This window comes from Alnus glutinosa, chromosome 3, assembly GCF_958979055.1.
Source record: "Alnus glutinosa chromosome 3, dhAlnGlut1.1, whole genome shotgun sequence".
In the NCBI taxonomy this organism is placed as follows: Eukaryota; Viridiplantae; Streptophyta; class Magnoliopsida; order Fagales; family Betulaceae; genus Alnus; species Alnus glutinosa.
Window position 1 is genome coordinate 5,964,888 of NC_084888.1, and position 24,578 is coordinate 5,989,465.

The window sequence follows — 24,578 nt, forward strand, 5'->3', positions numbered from 1 at the left end:
AAGCAGATAAATATAAGTCTGAAGCTGAGAGAAATAAGAATGAAGCTGATAAATGCAGGGAAGAAATTGAGAAATACAAGTTGAAACTAGAGAGACAGAAGATGAAGCTTCGGTCAGTAGAGAGGAAGTACAAATTTGCCTTTGTTTGTTCATGGGTGATATTTGTGTTGTTGCTTGTATATCCTCAATCTCACAGCCAGTGCAATGCATCGAGGATGATGTTGGCATGAAACTTTTTTGTAATGATGTAAAGCCTTGTAATGTTTTGAGTGTTGGTCGGATTGTGTCCAAGGGTGGTAACTGGTTTGTAATTGTTAGCCGGATTATGAATTTCCCTTGATAAGTGTATTGTAGTTGTTATCTTTGAAATATTGTTGTTCATGGGTGATATCAATTGCTATGTTGGTTCCAAAGAACTTGTAAATGACCAATATGGTATGTCTTTGTAAACTTGTTACTACAATTTGTTACCAATTGTCGTTTTGGGTTCAAAATTGGTACCAAAATTGGATGAATGTTATTGGTCATTCAATTGGTCTATTTGTTAACAAGAAGTTCACAGAGTTATAAACAACATTTGGTACCAACAAATTAAGGAAATAATGCCAATAACAGACAATACCAGAAATAGCATCATAAACAATTTGGTTTCAAAATGGTACATGTTATCATTGGGTGATATTCTGTAATGCTGTGTTGGTTCCAAAGAACTTGTAAATGACCAATTTGGTATGTCTCTGTAAACTTGTTGGTACCATTTGTTACCAATTATTGTTTTTGGTCCAAAATTAGTACCAACAGATTAAGGCAATAACAGACAATACCAAAATGCCATCATAAACCACTTGGTTTCAAAATAGTTTATATATGTGTTTCTGTAAACCTGTTGGTATAAAAAACCTGAATAGAAAAGCTAAACTCATCCAATCACAAACCAAACAAATTCCTCCAATCATTACACAAAAGTCAAATGACATCAAAAACAAACCAATGCATAACAATTCCTTAACCTTCCATTACTCAAATAACATCAAAACACATCAAATGTAGCTACTGAAATTACAAATTAAACCCTTCCAAAAAATAGTACCATAAGTTAAATAATATAAGTTACAAATCATAACCATGCTGTTAAATATCATGAGTTAAGTTAATACATCTTGAAAACCATGCTGTCCATGTCCTTCCAAAATACACAACACAAACTGAAAATATACATCATAACCATGTTGTCCATGCCCTTCCAAAATGTACAACACATATCCAAAAATACACATCAGACTTGCCAAATCTTCTTCTCTCCTTTATCCTTTTTGCCTACAGGTGGAGGAATGTCAGAACTTGTTGCTTTTGTCTTGTTTATGTCAAAGTCAGGGGGAGTTAGTCTGAAAATTATGCCACCTGCAACCCTGGGAGGACCCCATGAGCATGCAGGTCCACCTCCCTGGAACCTTGGGTGGTCCAGAAGGGTTCCCAGTGAGGTCAAGCATCACCTTTCCTCGAGTGTTTGGGTTAGTTTGTGTAGGATGTGCTCTCAATCTTCCACCAACTCTGCTTTTAGTTGCCAAACTGGTACTGGCCTTCTTCTTAGTATATCTTGTGCTTGCACCCGTTCCTTTAGTGTTCTTCTCACCCCTACTTGGTGCAGTAGATGTAGTGCTTGTACCCTCTCCTCTTGCTCTTACCCTCTTTCGACCCCGACCCCTTGTTGGTACAGTAGGATTGTCAGTAGATGGGGCAGTAGATGATGGGCCACTAGATGTTGGTGCACTGGAATGGCCCACAGATGGTGCACTGGAGGATTCACCCAACTAAAAAGAATACATCAAATGTCAGAAACCATCACAAAACAACACAAACATATTAAACTCACAGTATAAAGAAACATATGCCTTTAGGTACTAAATGTATGCTAAACAATCACAAAGAAGAAACATTACCCTGTCAAGATTGCAGTCAGTATCTGCAGCATGTTCTCTGTAGGAAGTTCTCCTACGTTGTTGTCTTTCAACATGTCTCATCCTAACAGTGCATGTTCTTGTATTGTGACCATATTTCTTGCACATCCCACATTGGTTCTTCTTGCCACCCTTTCTAACTGAGTATGGATTTGATGTCTCATCAGCACCTCTATTTCTAACTTTTTTAGGTCTACCTATAGTTGCTCTTGACTTAGGTGGTTCAATCTTCGGTTGATTTGTCCTAACCCATTGCTCCTCACTTGGTACAGGGTAAATGATGGGTGCATATGCCTTTAAGTACATCTCCTTTTCAAAATAATGACTAAAATAATCATCTGGGTTACCTCCACCATGCCATATTGCCGAGATGGCATGACAACATGGGATGCCAGAGACATCCCATTTTCTACACCCACATGTTCTCTGATACAAATTGACCACATAGTTCCTGCCCTTGCAATCAACCTCAAATAAACCATCACTAGCAAAACTTGGTGTACAATGGCTGGCTTCATCTTCCTCTATCTCCAACTTCTCTTTAATTTTTGGCCCCACATTCCCCTCCATGGCCCTTATAGCATCTCTCTTCCTTTGGTACCTTCTCATTAAGTTGCCCCTGATTCCTTCCAACATTGTCAAAATGGTCTTATCCCGAAACTTAAGGATCCAGCTATTGAAGCACTCAGCCAAGTTGTTGTGCAGAAGGTCATACTTTGTGCTTGTGTTGAACCATCCTCTACACCAGGTTATAGGGTCAACCTTTTCTAGGTACTCATGTGCTTTAGGGTTTAGTCCCTTGAGCTCCTCAATTGCAGCATAAAATCCAGTCTGTGTGTAAGATGAAGCAGCTCTCCACAACAGGTCCTTCAATAACACCCCCCTATGACCATCATCTTTGAAATTGGCATATAAGTGCCGCACACATGTTCGATGTTCAGCATGAGGACACACCTCATGTAGGCTTGGTACCAATCACTGCACACATGAAAACAATATCTCTATCAAATTCATTAGATTTAACATACCAAATCACATACAAGACATGTAAATCATAAAAAAAAGATATATTTAATATTTACCTTTTGTCTATCTGAAATGAAAGTCCACCCATGTGGACCCCTAGGGCCAAGATCTGCTAATAAGGCCTCGAGAAACCATGTCAAGCTGTCCTTAGTCTCTGCCTCTACTACAGCTATAGCAATTGGATACATGTTATCATTGGTATCCCTTCCAATAGCTGCCATTAACTGTCCCTTGTAAACTCCCTTTAAGAAACATACATCAAGGCCTATGATAGGCCTACACCCATCTCTGAATCCATTTTTCATGGCTGCCAATGACATGTAAATCTTCTGGAATCTACAAGGCACTTCGGGCATAGGTCTCTCAACCATTAGAATAACACAACTCCCAACATCTGTGCTTCTAATTGCTGCACAGTAGTCCCATAATCAATAGTATTGCTCACCCAACTTTCCATAAATGGTCTGTTGTGCCTTCTTCCTAGCCCTATATAAGGAACTATCGTGGATTTCAACATTCCACTTCTTCTTCACCTTTTTCTTCAAGGCATCTATAAGCATGTTCGGCTGATCCCTAAAACAGTCCATGCACTCCTCGGCAACCCAATTCGAAGTGATCAAGTGATTCTTGTACCTCCTAGGGCATGTATGTCTAGGCCTAATTGAAATTAGCATGAACGTGGACTCATCTTTCAACTGCCTCCCATAAACTCTGTACTTACAATTCTTGTCTGCACACACTGCAATGCATTTAGTCCTGGAATTCTTTTCGTAAGTCAAGTCCTTCCCTTTCAATACAGAGGCCTGCTTAATGGCTTTTTTAAACTCATACACATCCCGAAAAGTGTTACCTCGCTGCAAAATCGAATCTTTCAAATCATCTTTACTAAATGGAACCCTCTTGGTGACACAGGGTCGTCTTGAAGACTCAGCCTCAGCCGCACCTTCTTCATCACTAGCAATAGGTGAGATCAGTCCATCACTACCGAAAATATCTGAATAACCCTCACCCTCACCCTGGCCCCCACCCTGACCCCCACCCGTACCTTCACCTTCACCCTCACCCTCACCCTCACCTTCACCCTCTTCTGCTTCACCAACTGTTGCTTCTACTCCAACCTCCTGATCCACAACATCTTCTGGTTGTAGTCCAAACCCTTCATCTACTCCAACATCATCATATTCTAATCCCACCTCTGCATCTAAATCATAAGCATCAGAGTCATCAGTTAGAACCTGATCCTAGAATGGGTCACTTCTGTTTACAGACACTCTCTCATATTCTTCTTCCTCATCCTCATCAACAATACCCTTTTCTCCATGTACTTCTACTTCTACATATACATCTACTACACCAAAGGCAACTAAATATAACTCTACAATTCTATGCTCCCTATGGTGCTCCACCATTTGAATGACATCATGGTTAGAAGAAATAAGTCGTAGCCCTTCATCCAGACTTTTGGTAGGTAGATTATAGTAAATTAGGTCACCAGGACCATACCCATAAGTCCTAACTACCCTTTCTATCTCAATAAATGACAACTCATCTCTATCATATGGGTCAGGGTAATGTGATATGTCCTCACCAATATATGTGACCCTATGCTCCCTATTAAATTGGCTACCATGGTGCACCTCAAACATTAGCAATTCTGGATACATTACGTGTCCTACAAATAGACAAGTTGACAAAACAATGACACGTTCTAGTGAGCAGACAAAAACAAAAAAAAGGTAAAGGTATTGGGTCCACAAGCAGAGTAAAGCAATTCTGCATACATCATGCATAATAAAGGCATCAGCCAGCAAACCAAAACAAAAGTCACCCCATAATGGCAAACACATCAAGACCTACTAACCACAACAAATAGTGTTAAAAAAATTGAACTTTTCTGCAACCCTAAGCAACAAACCCGAAATGGGACCACAAACCAAAAAAAAAAGAGGAAAAGGGAACAACAAACCTGAAACAAGATAATGACTGGAACAAATGGGACCACAAACCCAAACAAAATAGGACCACAAACTAAAGAATATATAAAATACACCATCTCAGCAACTTCAATAAGACCCAGATATTGCCGATGACCAAACACATGGTCCCGTAACAACCTAAACCCTAAACAACGGGAAAAGTGTCCCTAAACCCCAAATAACGCCCAGCATTTCGGAAATAAAACAAGTAATCTGCAAATAAACAAATATGGTTAAATAAATATTCATTTACACTGAAAAAAAGAGCAAAAAAGTTCATTACCTTTAGTCAAAATCAGCCTTTGATGCTTGATTCTTGTGTATACTGTCGAAATAAGCCACAATGTAACAGCACGGTTAGGGTTCTTAGCGCACGAGTACAGATTGGGAGCTCTAGGGTTTCCGGATACTTACAAAGCAATTTGGGGGAAAATAGGAAAATATGATACGATGGCGGAATTTTAAGTTCGAAATTGTATCCGTTGAAGTCAAGGGCAAAGAAGACCAAGCCCATTAAAAAAGTCACGTGGAAGTCACGTGAATCGACTTCCGTTGCGTTTTAACGCCGAGAACAGACGGAATGCCCTTCTGGGATTCATTTTGATAGTTAAAACTCCGGGTTCGAGAGGAATGATAATTCAGTACCCTTCTGTAAAAACGCGGTATAGTTCGATACCCTTTTGTGAAGTTATCCTTACTTTATATCACATCATCATTATTTACTAATTTCAAAATTAATAACCCACTACTCTTTTCTGTACATGCAATTGCCAAACAATACCAATATTTCAGGCATAGAGAGTTTAAGAAGTTTCAAACTTGGCTGCTATCTTCTAAGGATACTTGTCTTGTTTGCAATATACCAGATTTCGCCCAAAACTACATCCATACTTTTCTTATCACTGAATTTGATCATAAAAAGAGACAAATTTTCATTCAAAAGACTTCCACCTTCAAAAATTGGATCCATATCATGATTTCCAATTTTCTTTTAATTTTCTGAACTTCTAGAAATGTTCTTATGCCCATAGTTTTTCTTGGAGGGTACATATATAACTGTTCAACAGAATGGACTAAAACTTGGCATTTGGATCCATAAAAATGTGAATGTACATTTTTACCCCTAAAATATACTAACTGGAGAGGAAAAATGGAGAGGATCCTTGTCTTCTTGATGTGTATACAGTAGTAGAAACGAAGCGTCAACCTGTTCTTTCTAGAAAATAGACTCTCAACTTCTATCAATTACTACTGCCACGCGTGATACAAAAATCTGGTGGGAGATTACGTACGTGCCGCTTGTACGAACGGTCAACCAGATAATATATAGTATCCACATGTTCTTAATCCACACCTACCCGACGTAACCAAATTGGACTTCTTCTTTTCTTTTTCTCTGTTTTTAAGACACGATGTTTTGACACCTTAAAGACACAATTTTTGATCATCTTATTTATGTGGTAAAGTGATCTTCTAGCTAACATTAAGTTTTTTTACAAAAATAAAAAAAGAAAATAAAATAAACGTAAAAGTTATTATGCATATAAAAATGGTTAGAAGTTATGTCTTATAATGACAATATATCATATCTCTTTCTAATTTTCTAAAATTGTACATCATCATCTGTGAAAGGAAAAAATACAGAATCAATTCATGTGGTTTACTTGATTTACAATTAGCTTAATGTGGTATCAAAATAAATTTAGAGATTCGTTGAGGCATGTCAAAAAAAATTTACTCTTTACTGTCAAATTCTATCTACTGAATTAATAAATTCCGATAGTGGAACAAGCCAATAAAATTATGACAAGTGTCCTATTTAAATTAGTGTTACGGTAAAAATATTTGTACCCCCTGAATACTGACCGCATTTTTCCGTGTGTGAAAAAAGGGCGGGTGAAAGCCGAAAGGAATCGTCTTCGCAACTTCTGCGCCCGATCGAGATAGAAAAAACTGGTTTGAGGGTATTGACTTGCTACCCGAAAAATCAACCATGTTCCTAAAATGACGCTGAATAAAAGACTATTCATTTGTTGACTATTCGATGTGAAGCGTTAAAATGTTTGTTGACTACTCGATTTGAAGTGTCAAAATGAAGTACGCATTTAATTTCTAGAACAATCCTTAAAAGTCAAAAAACAAATTAAAAAGGATTTTCGTTGAGATATATGGCCCCGCCAAACTATAAATAGCTACACCGAGCACTAGGGACTGCATGCGATCGAGCTAATACAAATCATATAACTTGTTTGAAAAGCTACGAAAATTAGTGATAGTCATTGTACGTAGTGATATGGCTCAGATAGATTATCGTGGCGAAGTTGGCAGATGGTCTCTTCAGGGGAAGACAGCTCTTGTTACTGGTGGAACCAAAGGAATCGGGTTCGTTTTCTCTCTGTTTAATTTCTCTTTTACAAGCTTTTATTTTTGCTGTTTTTTGTTTTGAGACAAGCGGAGGGGTGTTTGTATATATATATATATAGGTATGCTATTGTGGAGGAATTGGCAAGGTTTGGGGCGGCTGTGCACACATGCTCTCGAAATGAAGCTGATATTAATAAGTGCTTGCGCGAGTGGGAGATAAAAGGCTTCCGAGTCACTGGTTCAGTCTGTGACCTTTCTTCTCGAGCCCAAAGAAATGAGCTTATGAACACAGTTTCTCATCAATTTAATGGCAAACTGAATATCCTTGTAAGTCTTTGGCTTTTTTCGCTAATAACTCATTAAGTAAGAAAAAAGTGTTGTGCTTCTCTTTTTTAGCTTCTCGTTAAGATTCTGCACGTTATATCAAAAAGGCTGTTATTAAGCTTTTGTACGGGCTGGTTTTAGATAAACAATGTGGGAACCAACGTTAAGAAACCAACCTTGGAGATAACAGCTGAAGATTTCTCATTGGTCATGAGTACCAACTTCGAATCTGCTTACCACATGAGCCAACTTGCACACCCTCTTCTGAAAGCATCAGGAGCAGGAAGTATTGTTCTCCTTTCTTCTGTTTCTGGACTGCGGTCTATAGGTTGCGGATCTGTTTATGAAGCCACTAAAGGTAATTTACTCATGCAATCTTATATATTTTCATTGACAGCTTATATATATATTCGTTGTTAATTAATTTAAATTGTGTGTAAATTCATGTCTTGTTTTATATATATATGCAGGAGCAATGGACCAACTTACTAGAAGTTTGGCATGCGAGTGGGCAAAAGACAATATCAGGACCAATTCCGTTGCACCTGGGGCAACAAGAACAACTTTAATTGATGATGTAATGTTCTTTTACGATGCTTGTCTTTCTGTCTTGTTGGAATGATCATGCATCTTTCATGAATATTTAACCATTCTGCATGCAGTGCATATATATATTTTTCATGCTCTTTTGATGATAATTTATGCAATCATAACAAATAAATCTCCCTGACATCACTTGTTTATTACTATTGCAGCTTAAAAGCAAAGATTTGGAAGCTATATATTCACAGACTCCTCTTCGACGACTCGCGGAACCAGATGAGATGTCATCTTTGGTAGCATTTCTATGCCTACCTACAGCCTCTTACATAACCGGACAGACAATCTATATAGATGGAGGGATGACTGTGAATGGATTGCCTACAAATTCGAAAAACTGAAGATAGAGAAACATCATATAATAAAGTACTGAAGCTAGCTTGCTTCTATATTGTTGTTCCACCGACAGGAGTGGTTGCGGGTTGCTTTTCTATTTGATAGATTTGGCATAGAAACTATTTGTACTTTGGTGCTTGATATTTATAATAAAAATTTGTGATTCCTTTTGTCTTGAAAGACTGAAATAAACTTTTTCCTTTCATGTATCACATTGCTGGATCATGACAAACCTAATTTTATGTGAAATTATAAAAAATAAAATAAACAATTTTAAGTAGTCCCAAAAATATATTTCATAAAAAAATTCAAAGCTAAGAATACAATCATAATTACCATAAAATAAATCAACTGTGCGTAAAAACATTAGAATTTATGAGAAAAACCTTTTGAACTTGAAAGGGAAAAAAAAAAAAAAATCATGGGAGAACTCTACTACGAACTAGACCACTATAATAAATTTGGTTATAATGCCTTCTAATCAAGTTTTACCTAAAAGTTGAGATTTATACTAAAAATGTAGACAAGAAAATGAATTACCTTTTTGGAATTTTCAATGCAATTTTCTGACGAAAAACTAGCTACGAACTCAATGAAGTTACCGTGTCCAAAGAAATTCGATACCATGGTGGAAATGCTAATCCTAATCTCTCAAATTCTTCATGATTTTTGTGCTCCACTTAAATTCTAGAGGAAATCCATCTCTCCTTCCTCAAGCTTTCTCATAGGAGGAAATCCTTTTTTTTTTCCTCACTCTTGGTTACTCATGTAAATAAACATACGGCTCACCAAGACTCAAAATTAATAATTATACACATATATACATACATATGTACGTATGTATATATGTGTTTGCGTGTATTATGGTATTCAACTCCGTAAACCGACCTAACAAATCTCCTCTCCCAACCCATGAGGTGGGAGAGCCACACCACAATACTTCACTTGGATTACATGCATGCCAACTAACATTCTATAAAGCTCAATCATCTTGATTATCTTTGCAGGCAGTAACTAAGGTTGCGTTTGTTTCGATGTAAAATGGTTTCTAAAAGAAATGTTTTTGGCTGATGGGGAAGATAATTAATTTTCCATTGTTTGGTAAGAAAAATATTTTCTCACTATGATTGGAAAACCATCCGAAAACACTCAAATTTACCTGACAAGGTCACATACCAGGGGTTCATATTATTTAATCCTAAACCGAATTTCATATGCCAAAAGAGATCTTAATGTTGAAGACTAATGTGGGAAGCTGTGAACAATTGCTATTTATTTTGGTAAAGTATGTACTTTTTTTTTTTTTTGATAAGATTTTGGTAAAGTATGTACTCTGTGAAACTACTATGTATTTCTATGCGATCAGGATTTGGAAATGCCAAAAAGGAAGTTGGTCTCCATCTTATCGTCCAAAATTGTTGATAAAGATTGTTACTTTTATTCTGGATGTACGATTAAGCCCTGGATTATCTCATTGTTGATAAAGATGGTTACTTCTAGATAAGCATTATAGATGTGATATCTTTAGCTGTAGTTTAATGTAGTGAGTTTTAGCTAATCAGGACTTTGTAAGATTAGAGTTTTGGTAAATGGTAATAGAGTTGTGGTTTTAGTAAGTTTATTTGAATGGTTTGAGCCTAGTTTGACTCGGAAGAGAGTTCCAGTTATACTCCAGAGAAATTAAAAAGGAAAAAAAAAAAAAAAAAGACAGAATAAGAGGAAAGAAAGGGAAACTAAGGCAACCAACGTATGTTTCCTAGGCAACAAGGTAACTATACCCTTTTTTGAAGAGCTTTAAAGTTGCTTGAGAACTTAATTTTTAGTTATTTGCTCAACTGATGGAATCATAAACAGGCAAGGTGACACAACAAGACTGAAACTGAAGTCATCCGAAGCCCAAGATTCAAATGACAGTAGTTTGAATTCAAGTATTGTAGATAAGATGAGATAATCACTTACAGAACGCCCACAGCATTTATGGGATTCAATCCAGGGCTATAACGACTAAACGTCAATTTTTTCTCCTCTGTTTTGTCTTTGTGTCCTTTCTTCAAACACCTTCCCTGCACCATTATCATGCTACTCCAGAGTCTACAAACTCTTCTGTCCCAATATCCCCGTATCTCGATCAACTGTTTCTCCAGTCAATACCACCCGGCAACTTCAACTGCTATTAACCAAATATAACTACTTTTCTTGGAAAGCTGTGATGCTTCCTTTTCTCTCTGTGTCTCTGTTCAGGATTATTTTCAAAAAGCAAAGTCTCTTGCTGACACACTTGTTGCTATTGGCAGGCCAACCCATTGGAGATTCGGAAGTCACCTCTTATATTTTGGCTGCACTACCGTCTGACTGTGATTCTCTAGTCACGTCGGTTACTACCAGGTTGGACTCCATCTCCTTAGATGATCTATATGGGTATCTCTCTCAACCCATGAATTATGCTTAGAACAACAAGCTACATCTTCGGACCATGCTCTTCCCACGGCAAATTTTGATCCAACACTCAACAGCGCTCAAAACCTCATCCAAATAATTTTTCCAGAGGCAGGGCCGTGGTCGTGGTCCTCGTGGAGGACACCCAGCTCCTAATTCTTTTAGCAACAATTCTCAATTCTAGAGGTCACTCTAAGCATGTTTGCCAAATCTGCTTCAAACTGTTGGCGTAGGTTTGATCAGAATTATCAGGCTTCCCCTCAGAATATGCAAGCTTTCATGGCTACCTCCATTACTCTTTGATGTTAAAATGTACAGAAACTTGCGGACGTAACTTGCATTTTTAACTTGAAAAATCTTTAAATTACCCTTAAAAAATAAAGAAGTTGAGGGGGCCGATCGACCACTTCTAAAGTACTTTTTTCGGCCCCCTCTAATAGCCTAGCGTGCCATGATATGGGCCTAATGATAATTAATCTATTTAATTAGTAGCCGTAGAATTAATGTGTTTAATTAGTAATCGTAAGTTACGTAATTGTAGTTGATTGTTTGTGGGCAATTATTGTTAGAGGGCAATTGTCTCACGGGAAGTTAAGTGTAAGTAAGTCTAGACCGTATAAGTTGTTCTACGTTGTCGGTGGTGAGCAGTTATTTCCGGTATTAGTATTGTATTTAAGCTTGTAGTATTCATGCTTCTAAAAAAAAGCTTGTAGTATTATTTACACATAAAGCTGTGCGGTAGAGGAGGGATTGGTCTCTTGAAATGCCAAGGTAGCTTTTATTTGTCATTTACATTTTTCAAATATTTAGGCTCACATGTATATAACAAGTGGTATCAGAGCCGCATTCTTACGAAATGGCGAAAGGTACACGGGTTTTCTAAATAGTCAAAGCAATGATTACGCTAAGAGAGACAACACATTTGATAACCCTATTAGAGCTCTCATCAATTTTGAACAAACATCAACGTCAAGACGCATCGATCACAGTTTGAAGTATCTATTAGTATCCTTAAAGGTTTGACTAAAGAGTTTTGGGTAAAAACATTCGTAAGTGGACTCAAGTAGGAGGTCAGAATAGCGATCGCTACGTTAAAGCTGACATCACTGCAAGTAGCATTCGGTTTGGCACAATTGCTAGAAGAGGAGATTCTGGGTATGTTTGGTAAATGCTTGTACAAAACAGAGTAGTGGGTTGTTAATTTTGGAATTAGTAAAACGTGATGATGTAATATAAAGTAAAAAAAATTTTGTACAAAAAAGTGAAAAATTTTGTATTGTAGTGAATTTTTTTATTTGAATAGTAATAAAAAATTATTAATGTGATATAAAAAATTATTAACTTGTTAGTTTCAGGTTAGTTAGAGTTGATTCGATTCTGTTATGTAATTTCGCATGTATAAGAACTGATTTCAGTTCTCTTCTCTCATAATTTTGATATACAAGAAATACTCCATTTGATATTTCTCGCTGTCTTTTCTTTGTCTTCTCTCTATCTTATTCCTTTATTTTAAACCTTTGTCTGCAAATTCCAATATGGTATCAGAGCAAGAATTAAGAAACAATGGCTTTTGACGCTACGTACTTTGCTGTAATCTCCATTGATGATTCCTCGAGTCCATATTGTCTCCATCGTGGAGATAGTCCATTAGGAGAACTATCACTCCTGGAGCAGATCAATGATCATGACGCTCGCGGCTAAGAATAAAGTAAGCTTCATTGATGGTTCAATTATCAAGCCATCTTCAACGACTGACTCTCTTTATCGTCCTTGGATAAGAAGCAACAATATGGTGCTTTCTTGGCTGTTGAACTCCATCGCCGAAGACATTGCTGCAAGTGTAATCTACATAAACACATCAGAGGAAATGTGGCTAAACCTAAAAGAACGTTTCTCATAGAGGAATAGACCTCGCATATTCCAATTGCAGAAGGCAATATCTGCACATTCTCAAGGAATTGCGTCGGTGAGTTTCTACTACACCAAACTCAAAGGTTTATAGGATAAGTTAATCAATTACAAGCCAATTCCAGAGTTTTCTTGTCGATCATCGATCCAAGTCCATTTTGAATATCACCATCAAGACTATGTATTTCAGTTCCTCATGGGACTCAGTGACTCATTCTCTCACATCAGGGGGCAAATCTTGCTCATTGACCCCCTGCTAGCCATCAACCAAGTATTCTCTCTTGTTCTTCAAGAAGAGAGGCAACGTGATATCTCCATCATTTATCCTAGTCGATAAACTATTGCGATGTTGACAAGAACAAATCAACCGCAACAAAACAGATTTGGTAAGCCAAACTTTCCTCATATTTTTCGCTAGGAAAGACCTCTCTGTACACATTGTGGTTTGTTGGGACACTTGGTGGACAAATGCTACAAGCTTCACAGATACAAGGTGCAATTTTCATCTGCTAATCAAGTTCAAGAGTTTCAATCTGATTCTGAAACTCACCATTCCAATCCACCTTCTCTGGCCACCACTCAAGAGCAATGTCAACAGCTCCTAGCTATGCTAAAGTCTCCTCATCAACTAGGTCTCCATCGCATGAGATAGATAACGTGTCCGTACGGGAATGGTTCGAAATACTGAGGAACCCAAGTCTAGAGACCACTTGATTGGACCAAAGTAGGGAGAGGCCGGGCAGTGGTCGTGCCTGGTAGAGCTTTAAATAAACTAGTCCAATGGACAACTTGCTTAATACTCGTTCGGTTTAGCTCGATCCTAATTCGAGCTCGATGCTATAGAAATCCACTTGTTACTGTAGAAACACGCTCGATTAGTAAGTGATATATATATACCCGACTAGCTCAAACAAACAAAAAAAAAAAATGGATAAGGGCTTGCGAGAGATCAGCTCGTTTAAAGGTCGACCGGATCGTTTGCCCAGCTCATTCATCCAACTTATTAATTTGCTCATATCTCTTGTACATATATACAAATATACATTAACATAGTACTAAAAATGAGTTATATAAATTTAAGCATGTATATTAGCAATTAAGCAATACATTTTATATATGTTACTTAATATTTATATGTGTGTGTATTAGTTAACATACTAACTAGTTAGTTCATAAACTAACATATTATCTATTTAATAAATAACATATACTAAGTAAATATAATTAATTATATGTTATTTGATATTTCTATATATATATATATATGTGTGTGTGTGTGTGTGTGTGTGTGTGTGTGTGTGTGTAGTTAACTATAATCTATAGGTCATTTTCATATATATATCACATCACACATAGTTAATAATAGTTATATATTCTACTTAAAATATAGTTACTTATATATATAGAATATGTTATATTTACTATCTACTCACATTATACATACATTATAGTTTATACTCTCTACTTTTATCTAATAACATATTGTTAATTTTTTCCTTATAGACTATAGTTATGTATAATATTTTATAATATATCTTATATCGTTACATATTCTATATTTATGCTATAAATAAATGTATAGAGGTTGTTCATAAACTTAGGCTTAAACTCTGTTTTGATCACACATTAAAAAATTTAATAGCTTAGCTGGAGTTCTACTTTGAGCTTAAGCTCTACTTTGAGATCTAATATTTATTTATAGTTTTATTAGATTTAATATTTTTTTTTTTATTGTAATGGACACGTGTCGACTTCTTATTAGGTGTGACATGGCTGACTAATGAAATCTGTTAACTTTTGGATGAAAAATGTGTTCAGGGACTGATTTGTAATTATTGTTTATTATGAGGACCTTCCATAAACTTTTTAAATCACAAGGAGTGAAAAATAATTATGACAAATTCAAAAACCAACGATATAATTATCCCTTTTAAACGAGCCAAATCTGAACACACATTTAGGTCGGAGCTCCAATAAACAAACCAGTTTTAAAATCTTAAAGAAGATTAAAAGGCCCCGCAAAGAGATAAGGGCAGCCCAAAATCCTGACACTGTGATAGCATCCCCCGTCTATTTCAAATGGAGAGAATCCTCTCCATTTCAAATGGAGAGGATCCTTGTCCCCTATTCCTAATCCACCTTTTTGCAAGCATCTTTTGATTGGGAAATGATTTGTGGGGAAGGTTTACCATCCCCCAGCACACTCTTTATATTAAAATTTTTGATTTTAATTAAAAAGTTGTCTCTGATGTCACATCAAGAACAACTTTTTGATTAAAATTGATATCATTGACAACTTTTTGATTAAAATCAAATTTTTTATTGAAAATAGGCTGCTGGGAGACGGTTTCCCGTCCCCTGTATATCATGCCTCCTTTTGATGAACTAATTAAATCACAGAAAACCTATCTTTTTAAAAACTTTTTATTAATACCAATTGTCTTTAAAAGTTAATTAAGGTTTCTTCTTTAGAAAAATAATAAAAAAAAAAAAAATTGTTTTTAAAAAAAGTATGATTAAACTACTCTCAGACGCCTTGTTTGATAAGAGAGTGAGAGTTGGGGGTAGTAGTAAAAAGTGATAGATGTGATATAAAGTAAAAAGAATTTATATGAAAAAGTGAAAAAGTTTTGTATTGCAGTGAATTTTTTTATTTAAATAATAATAAAAAAAATTATTGATGTGATATAAACTTAGAATGCTTTGAAATTGATTATTTTTTAAAAAAGTGAAGAAAGAAAATGAGAATTTTATTTCTTTTACCAAACAAGCCTAGAGTGTCTTGATAAATCGGCCACCCTTTGAATTACATGGGTTGATTGAGTCACTACAAACATTTTTTTAAAAAAAAAACAAAAAAAAAGTATTTAAGTAAATTTAATTTTAACTTAAAAGTACTTTTATCATTTCATGTTAAAAATTAAAGTTAAACATATTTTTAGTCCCTGAGTTTTTACAACTTTATTTTTTAGTTCATGAGTTTCAAATTGCATCATAGATGGTACCTAAATTTTAGGAAAAGACCAAATTGATACCTCGGTTAAGTTTTTCGTCCAAAAACTAATGGTCCGCTACGTGTTAACCTCAGAGGTCGACATGTAATATTATATAAAAAAAAATTAAAATTATTTAAAAGAAATATTAAAAAAATTTGATTTTTTTTTTTTTTTAAAAAAAAAGGGGGTGGCTGGCTGGTCTGTGGTGGCCGAACCACCCCCATGGCTCAGCCATCCCCTGGACAAAAAAGAAAAAAAAAAAAAAAAGAAAAAAAGAGAAAAACGGCAAGATCGGTTTTGCCCTTGGGGGTGGCCGAACCACTCCCAAGGGCCAAAACCGATCTTGATTTTATTTTTATTTTTTCGGCCACCCCATGGTGGCCAATTGATGGGTGGCTCTTGTGTTTTTATTTTTTCAATATTTTTTTAATTTTAATATTTTTAATTAATTTTTAAAGATTTATAATTTTTTTTTTTTTTTTTTATATAGTGCCCCGTATCCATCTCTGAAGTTGACACGTGGTGAGCCATTAGTTTTTAGACGAAAACTTAATCGAGGGACAATAGGAGTATTTAATCCTAAAAATTAACATGTACGTGTAAAGCGTTCGTTTTTTTTTTTTTTTTCGTTTAATTTATAACGTAATCGGCTAATGGAAGTGATTTTTGCCGATGATTAGTAGTCCAGTGCTACTATTTCTATATAATCATAGAGAGACAGAGAGACAGAGACAGAGAGATGCAGAAGAAGCAAAGAAAAAATGGAGGGGAAAGAAGAGGATGTGAAAGTAGGAGCGAACAAGTTCCCAGAGAGGCAGCCCATAGGGACGTCGGCACAACGGACAAGGACTACAAGGAGCCACCGCTAGCTCCACTGTTTGAGCCCGGTGAGCTCCAGTCCTGGTCCTTCGATCTGGAGGGCTGGGATCGCAGAGTTCATCGCCACCTTCCTCTTCCTCTACATCACTGATCTCCTCACTGCCATGGGTGTTTTCAGGGCTCCCAACAAGTGTGCCTCTGTTGGTATTCAGGGCATTGCTTGGGCCTTTGGGGGTATGATCTTTGCCCTTGTTTACTGCACTGCTGGTATCTCAGGTTAGACCCTCTCTCTCTCTCTCTCTCTCTCTCTCTCTCTCTGTGTGCTTGAATTTCTGGGCGTGCCTTTTCTTTGTGGGTTTTTGTTTTTTGAGAAGTATTAGTATTTGTGGTATAGTAGATGTTGAGACATGTACGGACTTTCTTGGTTGCCAGTTGTTTGATTGCCTTTTCTTTGTGGGATTTTGTTTTTTGAGAAGCTTTTGTGGTTCTATATGTTGAGACATGTACAGATTTTCTTGGTTTTTACTAGTTGTTTGCTAAAGGTTCTTTATGTTTCATGGGAAATGGGAAGAAAAGAAACATGTTAAAACGAGGGTAGCTTTCTTAAGATTTTTTTTATTATTATTATTTTTTTAAAATTATTAATTTTCCATGCCTTACTCTTATGTCTTTTGAGAATCAGGGGGAGGGTTGGTCGTTTTTGTGATGAATTTTTTTTTTTTTTTCTTTTTTTGAAGTGAAAGATCCATTTCAATAGATAGAAACGAGACCAAATCGATCTAATGTTCAAGGTTACGAAGACTTCTAATAAACCAAGTCAGAGGCATAGAGGTAGATTTCTTCAATCCAGTCAAAGTCAAATTCATACCATAACGGACCACAGCTACTACAAAATAACCTAAACAACAGAAGATGTCTCTACGTATACATAAGCCTCTACTTGATTGAAGAAAGGTCACACAATCTGAGCTATACAATAGCTTTTACAGACCAGGTTTGATCTAAAAATACAGAGCAACTGTCATACAAAAACAACAAAGCTGAAACAAAAAACAATAGGGAACAATGACAAAAAGGAAACAAAATCGGGGCCACGCCATCAATCCGTCCAATAGAATCCGGACCCAAACTCCCAGCAAAATCACCCTCACGAGCACACCTGAAAGACTACCCCTGTACCCAAAAAATACACCCCTTGTGCAGGGAAACGAGTACCCAGGGAAAATAATCGTCACCCGAGCTATCAGTCCGACGCTGGCAAGACCATCGAGAAAAACAAAACAGGGGCATCATTAGGCAAAATCGCTGGAGTGGAAAAAAACGCCAGGTTCGGCACCGGTATCCACCAAACACAATCAGAAATCCAAGAAATAAAGCCCTTCCTTTCAACAATGCACCCAAACACACCCGTAAAGAAAAACGCCCTGGACCCAATCTAGAACAATAGAGCATCATCAGGCATAGCCGTCGGTAAGGAAAAAACACCAGATCTAGGGCCCAAAAATCAGCACTGGTGGCCACGAAATAGTCCCGATCGACTGCCGTTAACCCCAACAAACTAACAAAACAAACCTCCTCAACCCAGAAAAGGGCAAGGAACCAAATCCTTTCACCTCTAGGATGCCAACGATGCCTAAAGAGAGAAAAACTTTTATTTAGATACAAAACCTAAACAAACAAAACGGGGGAGGAGGGAAGCCTCCTCTAAAACACGGTCAAAAGTGAACGAAGCCCTAAGAGGAAGAGAACTCTTGAAATCACTAGAGGAAAATGGTTTTTCTTTTTAAAAATTCTATGAATTTTTCTTTCTTTATTTGGCTGTTTGGTTGCTGATGAAAATTGAGACAAGGAGAATAAAATGCTTACACTATATGGATTTTGAGGGATCTGTTTCATATTATGCCACTTATCTTTTTTGAACTCTTGAGTACGTTAGGTTTTATGATAGGCTAATTCAGTGTCAAAACTAAGTTTGGTCTAAGACTCTAAATCTATGGTTGTTAGTCAAATTGGTACCGTGGTTGGTGGGGCGTCCGAAGACTCCGAACGAGAAACTTCTACAAATTAAGAACCAAGAGTTCTGAGGCAGAACCACCCGGTTAGGCTGATGGTTTGAACGAGATTCTTCAATTCACAATATGAAGAGTTCCAGAACCTGTAGGGTGGAGTGGCATTCACACAGGGTTTGAACGAGAGGCCTTAGTTAAATAATTTGAGAATAATGTCTCAGTTGGTGGAGTTGTTGGTACTTGGTCGAACAACATAACTCCAAAGCTGTCACAGAATTGCTTGGTTGGACTCGCGGTCAGTCTCGGTCCGAACGCAAGAATAATTGCCCTAGCCGCGTCCAAACTGGACATTTATCGGTCTAAACACCGGCCTTCAAAAATTGCTCTTTTCAGTAACCAACTTGCACCAAAAGACTGTTTTTCTAGGGTCTACATAAACCTTAGAGTGCACGATTTTCTACGGTCCCTGAGGCCATTATTTAGTGTGTTAAGAGAGACCTTTTGCATCCACATGCCATCAATTTTATCTCTCTTAGACTCTATTTAAACTATACAAATTCCTATAACCTTCGGGTCATTGGAATTCTGAGTTGCAAGAGGAGACTTGATAGAAGAATTGGCCAGAGTTTTGGAACTACTGTGGTAGAGATAAACAGGTTGTTTGTTGGGGTACACATTAGGTTTAATTACAAAGGTTTTGTTAGTTAAACCATGTAAAATTATTCTTCTATAGTGGATGAGTTTATTGGAAACGACTATCTTAAAGTGGTTTTACTTTTGAAGATTGAGTCCACTTTGGAAAATTGAGTGGTTAATATAGTATAGTTATGCTCAAACCTATAGGCTTAAGCTTTTAGCTTTTAAGATGAGTGGTGTCCTAACATGTTCTCACTATAAAGCTCTCCAACATATCAATTTTCTTAACAAGTGGTATCAAAGCATTGTTGTGTGCGGTATGGTGGAGTGGTGTAGGCATGTGAGTGGGAGACTGTTGAGTACAAACGTGAGTGTAAAAATGTGTGAGTGTAAAAAGATTGAGCCTTACATTAGAAAGATATCACAAGTATGAGTGGTTAATATAGCATAGTTAAGGTCAAACCTATAAGTTTAAACTTTTAAGTTGAGTGGTGCCCTAAGATGCTATATTATGGTCTCCTTATAAGACTCCGAGCTATCAATCTCCCTTCCATTGGTTTTTGAGAATTGAGAAATGAAGAAAATAATTAACATCGTAAAGTCTATGACTAGGTCGACTGGTGATGCTATGATTGGACTGAAAGTGATTCCATGTTTTGCACGCTGATAGGACCCCGTGGATTTGGGTCTTACATTGTTGGTCCACGGAGCCGATTTCTACTATACATTTTGATTTTATTATTTTACTTATCAAAAAAAGAAAAAAGAGTCTATGACTAGAATTTATGAGATTTTCCATTGGGACTTTTTCTAACATTTGGTTGGACTCTCATATCAATTCTTACATTTTCTCACTCAATTAGTTGTTCACCTTTGTCTGATTTTTAATCACGTGCGTTGTGTTGTTCATGGTTTGTCCAGGTGGACACATCAACCCAGCTGTGACATTTGGTCTCTTGCGGTGCCGGTGTGGTGAAGGGATTCCAAAAAACACAGTAGTGAACGATGGATACAGCACGAGGGACGGCCTTGGCGCTGAGATTGTTGGCACTTTTCGTTCTTGTCTTCACGGTTTTCTCTGCAACTGATGCTAAGAGAAACGCACGAGACTCCCATGTACCTGTAACCTGTTAGTATTACCTTGTTTCGTTGTTCTTTTTCTATGCATACGTTTGTAATGCTTTCTTGACGCTTTTTTTTTTTTTTTTTTTTTGAGATTACACTTTCTTGATGCTCATGTTTGGTATTTGTCGCCTCATATTGTTGTTTGGATCTAGTTTGTTACAACAAATCAAGACTTTGACTGACAAATAAGTATAGAAGAGGGAAAAAAAAAATCAATTACACACAATACTAATGCGGCTCGCATAAATTAAAGGCCTACATGCAGGCAGATATAATCACATAGAAATTTGACTGACAAGTGATGGAGTACTAAAAAAATAATACGATTTTGATTTTGCTTTTTTCAAAAATAAATCATATTTTATTAAACTTTTTCAAACACAAATTATATTTTATTCAACTTTTTTAAAAACAAATCATATTTTATTCAACTTTTTCTAAATAAATTATATTTTATTCAACTTTTTTTAAAAAAGTTAAACCTCAAAATTCGTACACCAAATAAAAATTAAATTTTAATTTCAAAAATCCAACGTATCACCCAAACACACCGTTGAGAAACACTCAAATCCTGAGCCTAGTACCCTTAAAGCCTCGATATACTAAAAGCCTGACTCTCACAACATGGTAAGAGAACCTTTTGATTAGACTCCTCTCTTTGCCATGATATGGAACGACCTAGGAAAACACTATACATCCATACGTACATATAAAGATTAAGTTGGCAAGTTGGTTAAAACCAAGTCATTATGCATGGCCACCATGTCGGGAAGGTTTTGCATTTAATGAAAAACTGACCTAACAATAAAGATACGAGAAAATTATATTATTGGTTCACGTGGTTAGCCTAAATAACAAATTATTCACTGTTGTATCAAAATTAACTCAGAAATCCTTGTGGTTGGCTTAATTATTGCATAACGACATGTGATCCCAATAAATTGATTTGGCGCATGCATTAATGCATTAAAAGAAGAGAAATGGTAGAACTCTTCTAGTGTTCTTCAAGTGTCCTAAAAAGTACCGCATATCTGTTGTGAAATATTATACAGCTGAGATGCAAACTAATGAATTTAAAGCAAACTCCACGACTTCTCCGTTACATGGTTTTCTCTTCCAAACTCTTCTTCCTCTTCCTCACGGCTTCTCTCAAACAATTTATCCAGTAATATAGTTCATGCATTTCCTGATGATCAGAGCCCAACCCACTCCGCCCAAATAAACTTCAACTCCGTCCTGTTGCCCTCCTCCAATCCCACTACACCGAGCTCGCCAAGCTCGACCATCGAGAAGGCCGCCTTGTTGCAAACCTGCACGCTGTCAGCCGTCTAGATGGGGTGATCCACGGGATCGAATAGTTCATAATCCCTGAGTCTGTACAGCAAGACTTCAACAATCGCGGGAGCCTTTGAGAAATCTCAGCTGTCAAACTAGTGGGAGCTGTGGAAATCGACCCCATAACAAATCGGTTGAGGAAACCGACACCGCCGAGTAAACTCGGTTTGGTGCCGGTACTACGCGATGGCACCGGGTCTGTCCTTTATTCCGGCACTAGCACCGGGACTCGACGAGCCTCACCACCACTTCAACGGTATGAGGCAAGTCAACGATACGCTTCAATTGCTATAGCATGTGGTGGCTCAGGAAGCCGATGGGTCTGTGAAGTTCGGGGCAAGGTGAGGGGTCGGCGTACTTGTTCCATCCCGATATTTACACGGACGGAGAAGCTGGGCTGGGTTTGAGAGAAGCTCTGAGGATGAAGAGTTCGGGAGAGAAAACCATGTCCATGGTGAGTGAGTAGTGAATTGGCTGTAACAGAAGAAGAGGAAGAAGAGTTTGGGAGAGAAAACCATGTAATGGAGAAGTTACGGAGTTTGCTTTAAATTCATTAGTTTGCATCTCAGTCGTATAATATTTCACAGCATATATGCAGTACTAAAAAGTACCGCATAGAAGCCGGATCCATCTGAAATGACATAAACGTAATTAAAAAACTAAAAAATTACATTCATGTCATCCAAAAAGACAGATGTAATATTTTTTTATTATATTTATGTCTTTCCAGATGAACAACACTAAAAGAAATTCCAGCATTCCTATTTAAAGAAAGCTGAAACTATGACTAGTCTAAGGCATTCTACCTAGTCGAAGTTCACATGCCGAGTACAGTCCCTAGGTAGTAGGTACTGGCTAACCAGCGGTATATCTTGGGAAAGGGCTCTTAAAACCATCAAACAAGGCACGCACTCAACTGGCATACATCAGCCCACATGCAAAAATTTGCACACAAAAGTCAATTCTAAGGGCAAGTGGGTTTTATATATACTCTCTCGTATTAATTGTCCAAATTGCTAACTAATGTGTAAAATCCAAGTATGAGTTTGGACTTGGCATGAATTAATACCAGAGCCTCCACTTAAAACCTAACTTTGGGATACAAAATTGAATCATAAGTTAGTCCTACTACGTTCTTGGTTTGTATTTAGGCCGACTGCTGAATGTAATGTACTAATAATACATTTGCTGCTAAGAGATATATATATCTACTTTCTTGCCTTCCAAATATGCTGGTTCTTAATCGTCTCCTTGTTTGAGTTAAACTGCAGCTCTTGGCTCCACTTCCAATTGGGTTTGCAGTGTTTTTGGTGCACTTGGCAATTAACCATCCCCATCACTGGAACTGGTATCAACCCTGCCAGGAGCCTTGGGGCTGCCATCATCTACAACAAGGACCACGCATGGGATGACCAGGTGAGAGCAAAAAGTGTTATGATTACATTACTTTCATTTACTTCTGGACATGGGATTATATAACTGAAGAGCTTATGACGTGTTTACTGCGTGGTTCAGCGGATCTTGTGGGTTGGGCCGTTCATTGGAGCTGCACAGCCTGCACTAGCTGCTCTTTACCACCAGATAGTTATCAGAGCCATCCCATTCATGAGCAGAGCCTGAGAACTCCTCTTGTATTTCATCTTTAATCTCAGTGTTTTGTTTAGAACTTTAGATCATGTTTTGACTCTTCCTTCTCTGTACTAATGTTGAGAGTGGAATTGATGTATATCCAGACATTGATTTGTGCACACTTAAAGACGTGTTTGTTACGACATTATATGGCTACAACAATTAATTGTCTGCATAGTATAACGGATATATTAGTTAATGGGCCGCCTTAATAGTTTAATGAGCCTTGGGCCTTATTAGTTAGTGGCCTATTAGTTTAGTGGCCTTTAGGTGAGTCTATATAAACAAGAGTAGTTAAATGTTTTAGACATGAAAGTTGGTATCCGGTCTTTAGACTAAATGGAGGGAGAGCTCCTCGAAATGCTCATGGAAGTAGGCACCCTTGAAGTTGCCGTATCCGTAATCTTCCATTAATTCAGTGTTAATTCCATTTCCAGATTCATAATCTATCTTTTGTTCCATTTCCTTCCTCAGTTCATTATCAATTCAATTCCATTTCAATTTCATTTTACAATTCTAAAATATAAACCCTAAATTCCTAAACAGATAATAAATCTGTTGGTTTTCTGCGGCCATAGCTGCAGCTCTTGTTCTCATAAGCCAAGGACCGTGCTGTTCCACCCCATGTGTCTAGTATTATGCGTGTATTGTACAATTTTGTTGTGCCTCAATCACAACTCCTTCATATTACCATTACATGTCAAATTCGACATATTTTCTTTTCTTTTTTTTCCCCTAAAACACCCTTGAAGTTTTTTTAAAATTATCAATTTAAAAAATTAAACAAAAAGGGGAAAACTGAAAATACCCCCCTTTTTTGTTCAAACGGTTATTATTATTATTATTATTTTGATAACTTCAAGGGTATTCTAGGGAGAAAAAAAGAAGTAAGAATGTCTAATTTGACCTGCAGTGGTAATTAGGGAGCCTTAATGTCACTTTTTAAAGTTTGGAGGCATAAATGAAAATGTGGTGATATTTCCGGAGTTAAAAGTATATTTGACTCCACCCCCCTAAAAAAAAAAAGTGATGGTATGGTATATAATATATATAGTTCATAGAAAAATGCTACGCATACTCTTACTTCTATACTCAAGTCTT

General features: G+C 37.0%; 2 protein-coding genes, 1 long non-coding RNA gene, 1 other non-coding gene and 1 pseudogene across 4 annotated transcripts; 3 read left to right on the forward strand and 2 right to left on the reverse strand.

The window, feature by feature from the left end:
* Nucleotides 1-1,992: 1,992 nt before the first annotated feature.
* On the reverse strand, nucleotides 1,993-3,361 carry LOC133862696 (uncharacterized). Its single transcript, XM_062298545.1, has 2 exons — nucleotides 3,041-3,361; nucleotides 1,993-2,936 (listed from the first exon to the last, which is right to left on the reverse strand). Exons 1-2 carry the CDS (start codon nucleotides 3,353-3,355, stop codon nucleotides 2,934-2,936), a joined length of 318 nt encoding a protein of 105 aa, XP_062154529.1. The 5' UTR covers nucleotides 3,356-3,361; the 3' UTR covers nucleotides 1,993-2,933.
* Nucleotides 3,362-7,209: 3,848 nt separating this feature from the next.
* On the forward strand, nucleotides 7,210-8,754 carry LOC133862319 (tropinone reductase homolog At5g06060-like). The gene is made up of 5 exons (XM_062298100.1): nucleotides 7,210-7,342; nucleotides 7,444-7,651; nucleotides 7,790-8,006; nucleotides 8,119-8,225; nucleotides 8,404-8,754. The coding sequence occupies exons 1-5, from the start codon at nucleotides 7,254-7,256 to the stop codon at nucleotides 8,587-8,589; spliced, it is 807 nt and encodes a 268-aa protein (XP_062154084.1). The 5' UTR covers nucleotides 7,210-7,253; the 3' UTR covers nucleotides 8,590-8,754.
* LOC133862320 (uncharacterized) lies at nucleotides 7,287-11,459 on the reverse strand. The gene is made up of 4 exons (XR_009899199.1): nucleotides 10,544-11,459; nucleotides 8,138-8,193; nucleotides 7,825-7,985; nucleotides 7,287-7,735 (listed from the first exon to the last, which is right to left on the reverse strand). It is a non-coding gene; the product is annotated as an uncharacterized LOC133862320 (long non-coding RNA).
* A 5,197-nt stretch (nucleotides 11,460-16,656) lies between these two features.
* LOC133863642 (aquaporin PIP1-1-like) lies at nucleotides 16,657-23,615 on the forward strand (annotated as a pseudogene).
* LOC133865131 (small nucleolar RNA snoR2/U65) lies at nucleotides 19,988-20,118 on the forward strand. Its single transcript, XR_009899656.1, has one exon. It is a non-coding gene; the product is annotated as a small nucleolar RNA snoR2/U65 (small nucleolar RNA).
* Nucleotides 23,616-24,578: the final 963 nt, after the last annotated feature.

Bases quoted from the DNA above. Each gene is read 5' to 3' on its own strand.
- LOC133862696 (XM_062298545.1), bottom strand. From the start codon at position 3,355: ATGGTTGAGAGACCTATGCCCGAAGTGCCTTGTAGATTCCAGAAGATT.
- LOC133862319 (XM_062298100.1), top strand. From the start codon at position 7,254: ATGGCTCAGATAGATTATCGTGGCGAAGTTGGCAGATGGTCTCTTCAG. The intron at 7,652-7,789 runs GTAAGTCTTTGG...GGCTGGTTTTAG, and splicing joins ATGGCAAACTGAATATCCTT to ATAAACAATGTGGGAACCAA. The intron at 8,007-8,118 runs GTAATTTACTCA...ATATATATGCAG, and splicing joins TGTTTATGAAGCCACTAAAG to GAGCAATGGACCAACTTACT.